Source organism: Trachemys scripta, chromosome 7 (assembly GCF_013100865.1).
Source record: "Trachemys scripta elegans isolate TJP31775 chromosome 7, CAS_Tse_1.0, whole genome shotgun sequence".
Lineage (NCBI taxonomy): Eukaryota > Metazoa > Chordata > Testudines > Emydidae > Trachemys > Trachemys scripta.
In genome coordinates, this window is record NC_048304.1 from 98,399,191 (window position 1) to 98,417,800 (window position 18,610).

The window sequence follows — 18,610 nt, forward strand, 5'->3', positions numbered from 1 at the left end:
ATACAAATGTAAGTTTCATAGGTTTATTCATTAACCCCTTGCCCTCAAAAATACAGTAGATCAGTCCATGGGCTAAATGTTCAGTGTGGCGATTGCGGTAGTAAGGATCACAATCCCAGCTATCATTAACGAAAGTTGTGCACCTGGCTTCCTGTGCACTATGTTGAGAATTTCTCTCACATAGCAATCCTGCTCCCAGTTCATTTGAATCAGAACACTTCACATTATTTCTTCATGTCTATTAAACTGTTCGAGGTGGGGAGAATGGCTGGAAGCACAAGCTGACCTCTCATTAAAAGTTCCTTCATCACTATTGCATTTTACAATGTTCTCTTTCAGAAATAAAATATGAAGAGGCACTGACAGAATATTTGAAATTTTCCTTGGGCATCAGAAAAGATGATGAGTAGAAGGATTTATGTTGGCTAAACCTCAAATTGCAATATCTATAGAACTGCTATTCAAATATTTCACCAAGGGAAGACCCTATACCCTCAATTACATGAACAGAGGCAATCTGTCTCTTCTGAGAACAAAATTAATGAATCTGTACAATTGAGACGATTAGTTCACTCCATAATTATCACAGCTTCAGTGATGTTTCAAATTAATGTGATGCAAGATGCAGAATTAATTTGATCCAGCTCAATGACCTAAATGCAGACAGCGCACAACTAAAAATAATGTAAATTTTAAATAATCTGTTTGCCTATCTACTTTAAAGAAGCATTAGAAGTAACTTCAGCCAGGAAGCGATTACATACACTGACTTAAATATTAGAAGTATCATATCAAATTATTAAAACTTCTGAGATTTACAAAAATTTGCAACATGAAGGCAGAGTCTATTGTTAAAAAAAAAATAATGACACCCTTCCCACTGACCCACACTATTCATAAGTGGTAAACAAAATTCTGCCACAACAATTACCACTGCCTGACATTTAAGGTCCTGTTCCTGCAATTGATCTGCACTGACTGACCTCTGCACGTGGAGTTCTTCTGAAGTTAATGGGGCTCTGTATATAGCTCCAAAGGGCCAAACACATGGATTCAGATTAAAGAAAGCCCTAGGTTTTTCCTGACATGAAAAATGGTGAGACGTCTCTGACAATTACTGACTTTTAATTTCTGTGCTTACCTTTAAAATCAAACTGGTAGATGTTTTTCAAGGATTCATGAAGAAAGTAAAAGCTTCCTAGAGCCTGTAGAAAAACAAAAAATAAATAGTAATAAGTATAGTCTGCTTTTAGTTAAAAACAAAATTGTGATACAGCTTTTCTTACACTTTTTGCATTTGAAATTAAATATCAGTAATTAAAAATATTACATTTGACAAGTAAAACATTTTCAGTAAATCCGTGAAAAGAAATGAGTTCTTTCTTTATTTTTCTTTTAAGTTTAATAAGCAGCTATAATGAAGGCCATTAGCAGTTTACCAAGGGCTGGTCTAGACTACACAGTTAGGTCGACATAGGACCGCTTATGTCCACCTAATTATGTCAGTGTCTACACTACAGCCTCGCTCCCACTGATGTAAGTGTCCTTCTACACAGACATAACTACTCCATCTCCCTGAGAGGTGTAAGGCTCATGTTGGTGTAGTTAGGGCAGTGGTGGGCAACCTGTGGCCCATCAGGGTAATGCGCTGGCAGGCCATGAGACAGTTTGTTTACATTGACCATCTGCAGGCACAGCCACCCACAGCTCCCAGTGGCCGTGGTTCACTGTTCCCAGCCAATGGGAGCTGTGGGAAGCTGGTGGCTCCACACCCTCCCCGCCCCCGTTAGAAGCCCCGGTGGCTTCATACCTCGCTTCCAGCTGGGAGCCAGGGTGAGAAACTAGGGAGAAAAGCCCAGGTGGCTGTGGACCCTGCTCCCAGCCAGGGAATGGGGAGGAGGGGGGGGGGGCAGCCGCCCTGGAGACCGAGAGCCTGTGAGGCAGCCAGGCTCCCGGCAGGAGGCTGCCCATGGAGCTGAGAGATCAGTCTCTCAGCTCCCCACACTGCCCTTCTTAGATTGGTGGAAGTGCTCCTGGTGAGGACGTGCACGACCGACCCAAGGAGGACATGCAGCACCACAGTAATTACAGCAGTGGCTGTAAATCGACCTAATATAGGTTGATCTACATTTCTAGCACAGACATACCCTAAATTTGCTAAGGACACAAATAGTTAATATACTTTATAAACATCAAACAGACTTATAAAGTTGTTTTTTAATATCACTAAGTACATCACACATTTGGAAATAAACAAATTAAGAGCTCTCCTCTGGGCGGTGCTAAGCACCTTCATTTGCCACTGAAATAATCCCCATGTAGTCTGCCTCATTATTCCTCTGGCTTGCAGGCCCATCAATGACTGCATCCTTGCAAGAGTCTGCCAAACAGTTTCTGCCTCATATATAGGGCAAAACAAATGTTTCTGGAGGCAGTGTGGACTGCAGGAATGAGACACAGTGGTGGGAGTCCTAAAACCTAATCCTAGATTAGCCATTTTCTCACTGGGTAGTGCAGAACAAATCACATTTCCTCTTTGTATCAATTTCCCACTGTAGAATGGGAGTGTGGCACACAGGCCCTTTGGTGCCAGATGGCAAAGGGTTCATTGTAACAGCAACTTCTAACACACCTAATAAACTCACTACACCTAGCACACCACTTTCATTGTATTTATCCATAAAGAATATCATGTGGAGTCTTCAGTGAAAGCCAGCGTCACTAGTTATGAATATAGTTGAATATGTATATACTGATACTATGTAGGAGTTACGTATATATGATGGAAATATGTTCTTATAGTTTGTATGAAGGTGTTAACAGAGGTGAAAACTGGTTTCCTGACAGACGAGAGATGTTTCTCCATCTATCTGGTGAAATGTAAATTGAGTATTATCTCATTAACAATCACCAGTCTGAGCAAAATGAAGATGAAGGATTGTGAGATTTAACAGCAGGGGGAAAGAAGCATTATCTGGGGGGTGCATGTCAAAGGGTTACTGGGCAATAACTGGGGGACAAAGAAAAACGTTTGTTATTTTGCACCTAGTAGGAAAATGGACAGTGCATTTACATTAATGAAAACTGGATCACAACTTGACTGGAAGCATTGAAAAAGGTTTTGGGTGAAATAAGACTGCTCTAGACAGGAGGTTAGCCTGTTAAGTTTAGTCTCTAGAAAGGGTGTACTGATTTTGTTTTATATGTAACCCTCCTGTTTCCATGATCTTTACTCACTATCTCTTGAATCTTGATCTTTGGTAATAAACTGATAAATCTTTCACTATAAATATGTCAGTGCTGTGGTATTGTACAACAAGCCCACGAAAGCTTATGCTCTAATAAATTTGTTAGTCTCTAAGGTGCCACAAGTACTCCTGTTCTTCTTTTTGCGGATACAGACTAACACGGCTGTTACTCTGAAACTAATCCTGAGTTGACTCATTCAAGCTAGTGAGTACACTGTTCCCTTGGGGACAACATACCTGGTATTACTGTGAGTGTTCAGGGGATGAGGGGCTAAACACTACAGGGGAATGCTTCAAAGGGGCTCACTCAGGGACTGGGGTGCACCTCTTCTTAACCTTCAAGAGAAAATAAGGACTGGCATAGCCCAGAGGAGATTGTTTGGGTGGCTCACAGCCTGGAGGTGTCAGGAACTGGGCACCCAGTTAAGTCACAAGCAAGCCTTGCTCTTGCTGGAGGCAGGGGGGTAACAAGGTGACTCAGTCCTGGTCACCCCGAGAACTGTCAAGGGGTAATAATTATGTATCTCACAGGAGTGTTGTAAAGATTAGTTTGTGTTTGTACAGCTCTTTTCTACTGAATGTTTCAGTAATTGTATACAGGTGACTGCATGCTATTCCATGCTAATATTTACAGTAACATTGTCATTTGCATAAAGATCACACTTAATTTTATTATTTTTTAAAGTGTATATGTAGATTACTAAAACAGTAAAATGCAGTGCCAGTATGACAGGTATTTCTAGGGGCCATTAACTATATCAACTGTCTGAGAATATTATGAAGGATAATATCACCCATAACATAATTCAGCTTCCCATAAATCTTTGTTTGCCAGAGTGCTATAATTTGAGGAGCTCTGAAAGCTAACTTTTTAGTTATCAAATCCTTTTGCTACTTACAAACTAGTAAAAGTTGTCCATCACACTCCAAAGAGCATTTTGCCATACACAAATAATGTCAGTCCCAGTGATCTTAGACTTTGTGTAACTGGAGCAAAACTTGGTCATCTTTTTAGAAGCAAGAAAGGTAAGCTGATCTGGCTCAGGCAACATTCAACTAATCTGCTGCTGGAACTAACTTCAGAATTTTGTTTCAAAATAGAAAGTTTGCATAGGGAATGAAATCTGTTGGTTGTGAAAAGCTTCTCTTCATCAACATGCAGGAAGTCTCCTAGCTATTTAAAGAGACTGATGTATGAGGTACCAGTAAAGGAAGGCTGAATAACTCAAGCAAACACTAGGGGAAGAAAGTTAATTCTCCAGATAGGTTTGCTTTGCCATACTCAAAATTCTGTGTTTCTAATCCTGGTCTAGTTTTATAATCTATCCTCTTTTATTAAGAGCTTTTTTGTTTTTAACTACCATTATATACATATCATTGTGCCAAAAAATATTCGCTAGGGCTGGGATTTTCAAAGGAGACTAAGGGAGTTAAGTGTCCAAATCACACTGAAACTCACTGGGAGCTGCATGTCTACATTCCTTTGGCTCTTTTGAAACATTACAGGCTAAATCAATTACTGATCTCCCATGCTCTAACGTTCACAATAAGAAGTCCATGATTCAGCTAAGCACACAAACATACCAGTATTCCCATTCTTTTTCAGCAAAGCACATAGGCCCCTATTCAGCAAAGCAAAGCAAAGCAAAGCAAAGCAAAATATTTAAGGACATGCTAAAATCCATCCCTATCCTGCAAGGCACTTAGGCCATGGATTAAGGAAAGCATCCTTATTCACAACAGCACTTAAGTACATGCTTTACTTTAAGCATGTCCATAAGAGTGTGGGGTCTCAATTCAGGAAACACGCTAATGCTTAATTATGGGACTTAATTGTGTGCTTAAGAGCTGTCCTGAATAGAGATTGGGACAGAAGGTCCATGTCCATAATTCATAGTTCATGACCAAACGAAAACTGGCAAGACTGTTGAGAGTAAGGGGGTTCCCCAGAAGCCTGACCAAAACTGGCTAAACCAAGCCTAGGCATTCTGTAAAAGGCAGAATTTGAGCTTGGGCATTAAGAATTTGATTACTTGTTATTAATCATCATTAATGAGGCTTTGTACCCTTTATGGTCCATCTTCTAGAGAAAACATTAAGGATACTCATATAGTTGCACACTTATAGGTGGCAGAGGCAGCAACAAATACTGTTAAAGCTTCCCATTACTTTCTGTTATACGAACATACATGTTCTCCATTTTCTGAGGCCCCAACTTCGGACATCTTGGGTCTGAGTTGAAGAACTGCTGAGCACTCAAAACTGCAATTGAGATAACGGAAATGCTGCTCTGAGCATATAAAGTGAAATATATAGAATGGGGATAGTAATACCACCTCTCCTAACAGGATGTTGTCAGGACAAATTCACTAATGTTTGTAAAGAATAAAGGATAAATAGAAAAAATGAATTCAACAGTGAACCCATTCAAGTGAGCAATGGATGAAGCCGAGGTCTATGGCAATGACATTTGCTCATGTAATTAAAGACTATCATAATGCATATGCAGGGGAGCAATCTTAACTCTGGCATTTCCTAACTTCTGAGTGCCTGGATTTGCAGCCTTAGCATTCTTTTAACATAGTGTGTGTGTGTGTGTGTGTGTGTGTGTGTGTGTGTGTGTGTGTGTGAGTGTGTGTGTGTGTGTGTGTGTAAGAGAGAGAGAAAAACCAACATTGTCCCCATTTAAGTCAATAATAATTTTAGCCATTGACTTTACTGGGGCCAGAATTTAACCCAAAGTGGAGTTTTGTTTTTTTTTAAACCTTTTCCCATTTCTATAATTTGTCGTCTTCTAGTTAGTGACTGGGGGTTGAAGACATGTTAGCAGTCCATGAAATATCAAGAAAAGAGAGATAAATCTGCTTTTATATTTTGTTATAAAATCTATTAATTCTATTCCCTCCGCCAACGTTCAGGAGTTCCTTGAGTTTTTAAATTTCTTGGATAAGTTAAATAGAAGCAGTTGAGCGGAAAAAAACAAGAATCCTTGCCATTACACGAAGTCTTAATGACAAGTTTAAGAGAACCAAACAAATAGGATGATTTAGTTTTATTTTGTCTTTTTACTTCTCTACTGACTGAGATACCTTCCTGGCAGAGTAGTGTTTTGGCTCAGTGATTGCTGCATTATTTATGAGAAGCTGCACATTTAGAGATTAAACATTTGCTGATTTGTCAAAAGCACAAACATGAGGTCCTGCCCATCTCCTTGACATATTAGTTCATCCAACGGAAAACACTGTCACACATTTAATTGATGAGTACACTTCCTTGTGACCCAGGCAACCTGCTCCAGGGTTGGGTTTTTTTTAATGGAGGTGGCAAATAAGAAAAAGCAGGAGACATTCTTGTACAGCATTCAAGGTTAACTATTCTGCAACAAGGACAGATTGCCAGAAAAAAACATTCTGATACAAGATAAAAAAAAAAAAAGGCTGACATCTGCTATTTAATTTCTTAACTTAATGGAATTATATTAGCAATTAATAAAAAGGAGCTGCTACCTCATGGCTAAACTTTGATTATATTCTGGCCTTTGGCTTTTTAAAAACCCAGGAGATTACTCTTAAACAGTAATATGCTTATTGAGTTTTTTGTTTGTACAGAAGGGTTTATCTTACCTCCCTCATTCATGTAGATAAAATCCCTACCCAGAATCACACAAAACCATTCTAACTGTACTTGGAGCACAGCAAAATCACACATGAAAATCTCTTTGCTAATCTTAATTAAAAATAAATAATATAAAATAAAAAGCAGTGCTGCTTTTAAGGAATGGCACCAAACAAAGATCACCACTCAAAAAATTTATTTTTCAGAATAATTTTTGTAAAACTAAGTTAACATGAGGTCGGCTGAAAATGGGGACAGTAGTCTGACGTTAGTTTGCATATCTCAAAACTGTGGGCCAGACTCTGATATCCTTACTCACAAGTAATCCCATTTGGAGTAAAGTATTACTCGTGTGAGTAGGGGTCTCACAATCTTGCCCTTTATTATTTGATTTTATTATATGGTGCTTGCTTTTACAACCATAATAGTCTTTTAACATAGCTTTTTTTTTTAGGCTTTTTAAAAAGGCTTTAGGTTTTTTTTTAAAAAGTAAACTGAAAAAAACAAATTCCATTATGTGGCATCATATTGGTACCCACGTGGGTCATCAGCAGAATTGGAACCTTTAGATACATCATACATCTCTCTGTCTCTTGAACGGCTGGAGTAACAGATAGTGGTAATAGGCTATTATCCTGTATGTGGAACAGCACTAGATGGGGATGGGACACTTAGCCAGTGGGTTTCACAGCTAGTTGCTGGGAACAGAGGCATGATGAGACCCACGTTTCCTGTTACAGACTCTGGAGCAGCATGGGTTCTAGTGGGCACAGACTTGTCTGTCCATTCCCCCCAAGCATGATCAGTGGCAGAGCCCGGGGTGATGGGCCATTGGCGGTGGCCTGGAGAGCAAACCTGCCTCAAACTCACTTGGCAGTGCTGGTTCCTGGGCCACAGGGCTGGGCCGGATTCCCCATGCTGGGCATCATTACGGAGGGGCAACTGGGCCAAATTTGAGTGATTGGCGTTGCGACCTGGTGTTGGGGTCGAAGTGGCATGTAACCCTGTGCACCATGTTACAACACCCAGAGCGGGGAGCCAGGCCCAGCCACTGCCAGGTGAGTGCAGGGCAGCCTCACATTCCAGCCTCGAAAAGGTGCCAGACATAAACCTAAAGGCTGCTGGGCTCCCAATCTCATTCCCAGTCTCCTTCCCCAACTCCTCCTCCACAGTCTCTTTATCCAGCCAGACCCAGTCTCACCTATACATGCTCCCTCTCTCTGTGCTCCCTCCCCCACAGTCTGGCACTTGTCATCTCTGCATTTGAATCAGGCAGCTTCCTCTTCCATGTGCTACCTGGGCCCAGCAGGGTCAATGAGAGCACAGGAGAGACAGTCTCGCTGTTCTCAGTTCAGCTGCCTGGATCTGGAATGGCCTGCAACAAGCCAGAGCTGGAAATGCAGGAAAAGTCCTGTTCAGCCGCAGGGCTGTAGCATGCCCAATGTGGACAGAATCTTCATGAAACTTAGCTACTAAAATCTAGTAAGCATTTACTGAGCATACGTTAACTGCTATTTTTTAAAGGCTTATAAATTGGGCAGATTTTCCTGGAGATGGCAAAAGATATATCCCTGCCAAATTTCAAGTCTCTGCTCCAAAGATTGGGGGTGTTAGATATTTTCAAAGAAAAGATCCTCAGAATTTTTTAACCTGGGCACACTAACATATTTTTCCCTATTCTCATGCTCAGAAACGGCTGAAGTTAAAGAAAAAAAATCAGAACGAGGCAGACATGTGGTATAGAAAATTTCAGTCCAAATGGTTGAAGTATGGCAAAGTTAAAAGCAACAGAAACAGGGCGTTATACAGTAGTGGGAAGTGTCAGTCAACCTTAAAAATAAACAATGCTATCTGCCCTGCCTATAATATTTAAATAGTGGATAGTGCGAGTTTTTCTTTTTTTTCTTAATTTCTCATGTCAGATGGTGAATTAAAACCATCTCAACGTACATTTGGAATCTAGGGGCCTGTCCTCATCAGACTAAAACTTTTAAAAGCAAGTGAAAATTTCAGCCTATAATTTCTACATTATAGAACTGCGAACCCTTATTGTCCCATCACTTATGACAGTTAAAACTAGACATTAGTAAATATACTAGGGAGGACTGAAATGACAAGATAGTTCCTTTTTACTACAGATGCCATGATTCTATTAAAAAGAATTGCTATTCACACTCAGGCTACAAGTTTACTTTCTGAAGGTGCTGACTTGTTTCATGCATTGCTCCACTTTTACAGCTTTAATCTTATTCTCTCTAAAGGATTTTATAGCTGATATGTAGAATTACATAGCATATAGTTTGGTTTGATAATCAATGTTTGTAGCATTAGTAGACTTTCAGCTCCCAGTGCGCATAAAGGATCACTGGTAACTATTAAATAATACCTTACAGGTTCTCTGTCAGGTTCTGATGCTGCCAACACTAAAAGATGTGTTTTGAGTTGGGATATAGTACAGTATACACAAGTATATTAATTCTGAACATACCACTCACTAGAGGTAAATGTTAATGGAATGGAAATTATGGTTATCACCACCTTCCGTATTCAAACAGACTTAATCAGGTTTATGTACAGAAGTGGAAACCAATACAAACGATGGAGTGTAGATATGCTATCCACTGCTCTGATTCTAGGGCAACGTAAATGCAAAAAAGGAAACTTTTTCCAGGGCCTAAATCATGGATACATCCTTTCCTAGATTAGGTCATGTTGATTCCACTAGAGTACAACAACAGCAGTTATACATACAAATTAAAACTTCAGTACTCTGGTTTATTAAGCTGTTTAAGGAACTTCTTCACACACTCTGCTCAGCACCATTTTAAGAGGAGGCCCAACTAATTGTTGTTCAGCAGTAATATTTACAGAACATTAAGCACCTCATAGAGAAACTGCATAGCACAAATAGAGATTACAAAGGCACTCCCATTTTTAGCCCAAAACATAACTCATCTTTTGCAACTGGAAGCTACAGTAGGAAACATTTCTTATTCTAAATTGGTGGCTATTTAATTGATCATTCTAGCACAGTGATTCTCAAAATTTTATACTGGTGTCCCCTTTCACATAGCAAGCCTCTGAGTGCGACCCCCCCCCTTATGAATTAAAAACACTTTTTTATATATTTAACACCATTATAAATGCTCGAAGCAAAGCAGGGTTTGGGGTTGAAGCTGACAGCTCGTGACCCCCCACATAATAACCTCACGACCCCCTGAGGGGTCCCAACCCCCAGTTCGAAAACCCCTGTTCTAGCAGTTAATAAAAACTAAAATAAAAAACAGCTCACAGTGTAGTGTAGATTCTACACAAACAGTGCACAAACACTTTAACTAAATAAATTGTAAGATGCAGTCAAAGAAGTGTAGTTACATACTATATATCGTTAAAGAAAGGTTTATTTATCACACATATTTATTGTTCAGTTTACGTAATGCACCTGCCATTTACAGCAGAATTTAGAAAGCACACAGATCAACAATAGCCAGAAAACTAAACTCTCCCTAAAAAAAACCTGCTTAGGAAAACGTCTGAGAAAACAATGTGCCCTATCGGTAATCAAACGTGGGCTTTGTCAGACCAAAAGAGGAAGCAAATCCAGAATTGAGGGTCTTCCACTGAAAATACATTGACCAAGCCCCCTGTTGTATAAATCTGATGACTGTCAGTTTGATCATCTCAGGTAACTTCATTTCTCAGGGTAAGGCACAGACACAGCAAGATAGTTTCTTAATAGATACCCAGGACCCAAACCATTAAGGTATTCTAAATAAAAGCCAAAACTTTGTACTGCACCAGGAAATGACTTGGGAGCCAGTATAGAGTCTGCGGTACATGTAATATGTTCCCAGAGTGAAGCCAACTAAGGAGGCAGGCAGCTACTGTCTTCACTAGCTGAAGTTTCCAAGTGGTCTTCATATATAGGATCAAGAATACTGCACTTTGGTAATCCAATCTCAATGTGTTATGTATGGATAATTTACAGTGAGGTCTGTATCAGAAGGAAAAGCTCTTAACCTGCTAAAACAAACAAATGGAATTAAGCAACTTGGCCCTACTACTATATGAACATTCAGAAGCAGTTAAGGAACCAGTGTGATCCCAACATTACAAACCGGAGGTGAGAGGGGAGGAGCAAATAAGGGATTCAATTGAAGGGGCAGCTGTTTTTTCCACCATTTCTTCAGTTCCTCCAACAACCCACCAGCATCATGCTTGCCTTGTCTGGGTTAAATTTCAGCCAACTGGTTCTCATCCACATCCCAATTTCAGCCAGACACCCGGAAAGCTGAAATCCTTACTATTGGTGTCAGATGACACCCAGATATAGAACCAAATGTCATCAATATATTGAAGCCCACTCTGTGCATATAAGAGCTAAGTATTATCATCATCCTCATCATCTCCCATAGTAGTCTCACAAACACATTGAGAAAGAAGGTAAAATAATAGAGTGGAGACGAAACCTACAGGATAGTTCTTTGGGGCAGACAAACAAATACTCATTCCTCCCCTCTCAGCATTTTCTAAACAAACAAGCAAACAAACAAACAAAACAAAACAAGCCACTAAAGTGCAAATTTCTCTATTTCTGCCAGTGTCTGTAACTGCATTAACACCACCTTGTGGTCAAAAATATCAAAGGGTCCTAAAAGATCTAAATAAAGCATCAACACCGCCTGATCTGAAACCACCAACTTAGTTCATATAGGCCACCTTACCTTTCCATGATAAATGACTTTCAGTCTCCACTAGCTGGGGCAAGATCTGAATTGATGGACTAGAGAGAAAAGGCGCTGTACCAACCCCATGAGTCATCAAGCCCCTTCCTTAAATATATATACACACATTAAAATTTAACACACCATGCCCAAAGAGATAGTAAGGCGTCATTGCTAGTGGTTCTGTTGTCATTCAGAATTCCATCCAAAGCAGAGATTAAATCTCTTGTCTAGGCATGAAAACAAATATTGATCATAACCAAAATTGTACAACTTACTGTCAGAGTAAAAAATTAATTTTCTGTAAAGTTATACATGAATCTAGTAAGTGGCTTACTATTTGAAAGGAGTTCAAAATGAAATTTTAAGGTTGGTGTTTATTTTTTCTGACCCTCGCCCCCTATTCTAAACTTACAAATAAATAGCTTTGTTTTTAACACCTCAAACTCCAGATGCAGCTTTAAACAAAATCTCATACATAGGAAATTAGAACAACAAAGTAATTAGTAATCTTTCGTGAGAGAAATGAAGATGTATAGAGAGAGGAGCTCAAAGCTCCATAAAGCAGGCTGCATGCTTCCAAAGATCTCAGGGACATCCCAAAACAGACACTTTTGCCAGACATGCACCTAAAATGAGTGCAGGAATAGGGTTACCATATCTAATAAATAAAAAAAGAGGACCCTCCATGGGCCCTGGCCCCGCCCATTTCCCCACTCCTAGCCCCGCTCCAAATCTGCCCCTTCCCGCCCTAACTCCGCCCCCTCCTCCCTCCCACTCCCAGCCACCGGGAAAGGGCTGCCCCAGCGCTACCGGCTTCAGGGTTTGCCGGGCAGCACCCAGACCCTGCGCNATAATGATATCTTTGACTGTGTGACTAGAATTAATGATGGGTGTATTGAAAGAATGTCTAGAATTTTACAACCAAAACATGTGCTAGGAGCATAATCCTTTCTTATGCAGTCAACGCTGTCGCTTTTTGTTCACCTCTCTTTCTACAAATCACCTCTTCTTTACCTACGCATCTTGGAGGAGCTCCTGTGCTGCAGACTTTAGGCAGAATATGGCAGTGGGGTTCTCTTCCTGCATAGGGTTACCATACGTCCTCTTTTTCCCGGACATGTCCGGCTTTTTGGCACTCAAACCCCTGTCCGGGGGGAATTGCCAAAAAGCCGAACATGTCCGGGAAAATGGCGGCTCTGCTCCTCCCCGACTCTTCAGCTCTGTTTAAGAGCCAGGCTGCCCGAGCGCTACCGGCTTTGGGCAGCCCCCGTGCCTCCAGACCCTGCGCCGCCGGAGCCCGGGAGGGGAAGTGCCCGGCCGGCAGCTGGGGTCCGGAGGCAAGGGGGCTGCCTGAAGTCCATAGCGCTCGGGCAGCTCGGCTCTTAAACAGAGCCGAAGAGTCAGGGGAGGAGCAGAGTCGCCATTTTCCCGGACATGTTCGGCTTTTTGGCAATTCCCCCCGGACAGGGGTTTGACTGCCGAAAAGCCGGACATGTCCGGGAAAAAGAGGACGTATGGTAACCCTATGCAGGAAGAGAACCCCACTGCCATATTCTGCCTAAAGTCTGCAGCACAGGAGCTCCTCCAAGATGCGTAGGTAAAGAAGAGGTGATTTGTAGAAAGAGAGGTGAACAAAAAGCGACAGCGTTGACTGCATAAGAAAGGATTATGCTCCTAGCACATGTTTTGGTTGTAAAATTCTAGACATTCTTTCAATACACCCATCATTAATTCTAGTCACACAGTCAAAGATATCATTATAGATTTCCTAAGAGTTTATAAATATGGCATGTGTGTCAAAATTCAGGCTGTTATTCGAATATGCAAGGTGATATTTTTATGGCAATATTGTCATTAACCAAATGTCTGCATTTCAAGGGTAACAGACTATTTATACAAACTACCACTACTGATCATTTCTATTCTTTTTAACGCTTAAGGTTTTTACTTTTAAGTTTTGGTAACATATTTTGCAAAAGGATAATATAATTTACTACAACAATAAACTGTAAATTAGTGTATTTTTGTGGGTGATATATACACATCTATACATACCCATAGATACACATTTGAGAGAAAATAAGGTAGTTTCATTTATATTAATAGTGCTTTACATATTATGCTTTTACTTTGCCAATAATTTGTTGCCAAATGTCCATTTAGTCTTTAATTAGCCTTTAGGTAGATATTCAATACAATATCATAAATCTATTTCAAGATTCCATGCCAAATAGGAGTAATTAATTCAAACTACCTAACAGTGAGACTAACAGAATACTGTAGTCTTGTTGCATTACACATCTGGCATTACAAAAGTATCACTTTTTCGATTATATAGAAATCCTAGTATAAAATCTGCCAAACTCTACACCCATAAACGTTTTTTTTAATAGGTGTTGACACAGGGCTTTTAGAAGTACGTCATTTCTATTGTATAAGTTTAACACTCAAAGAAAATACTAGGTACAAAAGTTTAATTACTGTGCAGAGTAAACATTTACTGCATTACCTCAATGAATGTGATAAAGCTATTATATTATATTATGAAATTGCTTTAAATAAATTTAAAATAAATTGCCAATGATGACACAGAAACTGTAATTCATGTAGTCATAAAATCCATAATTAGCTCTAATGAATATTTAAAGTCAAAGTTCAACCCAACTTTTTCAATGTTTAACCTACTATATCAATATAGTTCAAGGAATCCATTTATCATTGAACATGACAATGTCTGAATATTAATTAGCATAGGCCACTGCTGACAGGAAGTCCTTATCTCTTACAACCCTTTTGACTATAGTGCATGTCAACAATATGTTTGTCACGTCTGATATTATTGATTACCTGCCTGTTTTGCTAAAAACAATTAAAAATATTTTACATATTTATAAACCTGACTGTCAAGAGTGCTTATTAATTTTCCATTAGTAAAATGCAGTCTATTAGCTGCCATATTTCAGTCAGAGGAAAAGAACCAAATAAGCAATTGCAATAACTCTAGACAGGAAGACAATAATTTTACATAAACGCACTCTTATGGGATAGCAAAGGGGTTACTTTGTCTGGTTTCATTTGCGTAACAATGAAGTTGGAGAGGCCTCAGATGGAAAATTATTACGTTTAAAAACGAAGTCAGATAATGGCTCTCTTACTTTCCTTAAGAAAGACATTTATTTATTTTTTACTGATAATGAAAAGTATCCAAGGATGTAAGTAACACTGCTATCTTTTCGTATGGAGTAAAAATCAGGGATTGCTCTGAGAGGACACAGTGGAACCCTGTTTCAGTGAAACTCCATTTCTATTGCCAAATTCTGGTCCAATAAATGAATAACCCCTATGCCCGTGCACATATGTAACTGCTTTTGCAATAATGTGCACCTGTATTTTGGCCAGCGGCAGCCCCATGCACACTTCACTTTCACTGAGGCAGCACACAACACTCTCCACAACAAGGTGCACTACTCCTTGCAGGTACAAAAATATTTGGTGTGGGAGGGTGTGCATAGGCGTCACCAGTTAGGGCATGTATATACAAAAACAAACAGACTGCACACCTGGCTCTGGAACACCCTCCACAGTTCCTGTTACATAGGGTATGTATCAAAACCTTCTAATGGAACTTGCAGGAGCCAGGCTTGAGTGAAAAACTTCTGCCACACACTCCTTCTGCTGTGGTTAGGTTTTCTGGTAGGCACTAATACACATTGACAGTAATAATTAGTACTAATATAGTATTTTAAAACAATCTTTTAATTAAGTAGATGGAAAGCTCAATGCACTGCAATTCCTGTTATTGCAAACCTTCCCTTAAGCTGAAGTTGTTCTGTGCAATAAATAAATAAATAAATCTGTGTATGACAGTCTAATTTCCATTTCAATTCAATGGAACTATTCAGGTATTTAAAGTTAAGCACATGCAAATATATTTGCAGGATTGAGGCTGTACATTGTTTAGCCATGCAGCAGTTGCTTGTATTACCACCATGTAATATCTATATATATTTACATTAATGAAAATAAAAGCAATTCCAAACTCCTATTAGAAAATCATATAGGGTTTATTCTAAATTGCACAATAGTTGTGACAAACTACATGGAAACATCTATTCTAAATTAGTTTAATTGATTCTTACAATGTAATTCTGATATAATTTTCATTTTCTAAGAAGTGAACAAAAGAAAAGATGTAAGAACAGGCTTATTCTACTACATTTGAATAGAAAATGACAAAGTAACTACAAATAATGAGCAATATAAAAGTATATATTTGTCAACTGTGTTCATAGTCCACTTGATCCAGTATGTCTAAATTAACACTCAATGTCTATTACTCATTCAAGGTGGATAAAACTGACTGGGTACACAGATCAACTCATTAAAAAATAATCTGTCACTTTTTATTTGCAAACAAATTAGGTGTCCAGCAATTTATCATTTCCTGAATTAGACTTATCAGCCAAAGTACATATAATTAAACTGCTATTGTGCTTTTTTTGCATGAGGCCTTTTCTACCTGAAATGTAGACAAGTTCCATTTGGAACTTAAATGGACCAAACAATTTCTAACAACACAGTTATTTCAGATCCATACAACCCCGATATAAACTTTAGTTCATCAGTATTTGAACAATTATACTTTTAAGGAGATGTAAAAATACAGTAGACTGCAAATATCCAGTGACAATTCAAACATTTAAAAACAGTCACATGACAAAATGAAAATAAATGGGGCCAAAAAGGTTGGCTGCTAACAACTCCAGTTTACAGCATGTGTATGTTCAGAATCCCCATTGTAGACAATTTTGATAAAGAAGGAAGAGGGCTCTGGTTTTTAGCATTGATTATGATATTACATAGGTAGTCTATTTTTTGTATTTATAGCTTCAAATTATACAACCAACTCTCACAAAAATTACAGATAGTTCATACATAACAGTTTTCCTAACGTGAAATGAAAAAAAAAAGCCCCGTCCTACCAAGAGCTATGCACTTGTTTAACTTTATACATGTGAGTAATCCCACTGGCTTAAATGGGACTGTTCACATGGGTAAAGTTATACTTCTGTGTAATTTACGACAATATTTAGGCTCAGGATTCTATTTTTTTCAACCATGAAATCTAAAAGAATGGCACACGTCATAATATGTGCCTAGTATCTGTCATAAAGGACAGCTACAAGGTCATATCTTATAGCAGTGTACAACTGATTGCCTAGTTGCCAATATACAGGAGCCCTAATCATGGCCCAGGACCCCATTGAGCTACGTGCTGTACAAACACAGAACAAACACTGTCCCCAACCCAAAGATTTTGTAATCCAAGTGTAAAACAACAGACAACAAATGAATCAAGACATTTTCCCCAGGAACAATTTCTCAATTAAGTTCATGGGGTGAGGACCATATAGCCCTCAGCTAACCAGATGGTTGTGCACAGAGCTGGTGAAAAAGAGGTGAAACAACAAACCGCCCAGCACTGAAGGTAGTGCAAGATGTGGTGGCCCACTTGGTAAGTGGAGTATTTTACTTCAAGCATATTGAAGCAGTACTCCCCCAAAGTACACTGGCTACCTGTATGTTTCTGGGTGAAATTTAAGGTATTGGGTTTGATCTTTAAAGCTCTACAAGGCTTGTGACCTAGTGACCACCTCTCTCATTACACCACTCTTCTGTAGTTGAGATCAACACAGACTCTGCCCCACGGGTATAAATAAATAAAGGCTGCTGGCAAGGTGTTCTCTGTGAGCACCCCACCGCTTTGGGATTTGCTCCCCACCACTCGCCTTGGTCTGAAATTACTCCAAACTGATGACCTGCAGGGCATGTTACAAAGCTCACTGTTTTCCCCCTGACAACTGAAGATGGGGGTAAAAGTGGTAATAATGGTGTAGAGTGCAGAACTGTTCATAGGGGAGAGGGATTTGAGTTTTTAAATTGCCAGGCTCACGACTGCTGGATTATTGTAAACTGTTCTGCTGCATTTAGGGAGTATTTTTACATTATGTCCAGGATGCTGCCTAGAGCCTATGGATACACTTTTTAGCATTTCTATAAATCCAAATAAACAACAGTAAAACCAGTTGAGACCCCACCACCCACCCTCTTCACACAACTCCCCTCCTGCAGCAGGCTTCCTCTTGTCCGAAGTTTTCTTTTTGAGGGAGGGAAGAGGCCCAGTGCCCTGTGTTTACAGAGAGGACAGCAGGCTATTAAAACACCCATGGTAACTTCAAGGGCATCTCTTCCAATTTCTATATCAAGTCTCCTGTTTCAATTAACTGATTTTCTCTCTGTGGCAGGTTGGTGTCTCCAGAGTATGCCCCCTCGTGGACTGGGGTGGCCCTGCAGGCATCCCATCCTCCGTTCTCTCCTGGATCTCCCAATAACTTTCCACAGTCCAAAGTACTTAAAAGAACATTTCTCCTGCTGGGAGCAGGGTGTGTATTTAATTTGCTGAATCTTTACAAACAATTCTTTTAGCCCAAACCCTTTCCCTTAGTCAAGGGATCTCAAAGCCCTCCTTCATGAGGGTGAACTCTGCTTCAGGCCAGCTTCTTCTGGATGGCCCCTTTAAATTACCCTTAGCCAGTTCCACCTGGACTAGCAGCAAAGTCTTTCAAAACAAACAGACTGCAGAACATAACATAACAACATTTGTTTCTTCCCCAAGTATCTCTGCCGGTTGTTATCTTACAGCCTTGTTCCATGGCTTGGACATCAGGGCTCATCACCTCAGTCCTTTCTCCCCTGGTCTGGGAGAGGCAAGGGGCCCTTCCCCAGCTAATGTCCCTCCTGGAGGAGGGAAGAGGCAGCTTATATACTGCCTTATTTCACAGACCTTGTCATGGTTGGGTGAGAGATAGGGGAGCCTTTCCTCTCCCTACATTACAAAGCTCCTCATCCCAGGTCCTTATAGAAACAGGAATGTGGGTTTTACCCAGACTGTATTACCACTAGACCACTTCCTCTCTCCCAGCATCTGCCTCTTCCATTCCCTAGGCCCTCATCTGCTCC

General features: G+C 39.9%; 1 protein-coding gene across 8 annotated transcripts in view; it reads right to left on the minus strand.

Moving 5' to 3' along the window:
- Positions 1-18,610, minus strand: part of INPP5A (inositol polyphosphate-5-phosphatase A) — a 420,765-nt gene that overhangs the window by 158,013 nt on the left and 244,142 nt on the right. For all 8 annotated transcript variants that reach the window (XR_004646390.1, XM_034775172.1, XM_034775171.1 and 5 more), the window contains one exon: positions 1,142-1,205. Coding sequence is in view for 7 of the 8 variants with exons in the window: in XM_034775172.1 (XP_034631063.1) it covers positions 1,142-1,205 (64 nt within the window). In the remaining variant the exon portion in view is untranslated. The remainder of the gene's footprint in view (positions 1-1,141; positions 1,206-18,610) is intronic.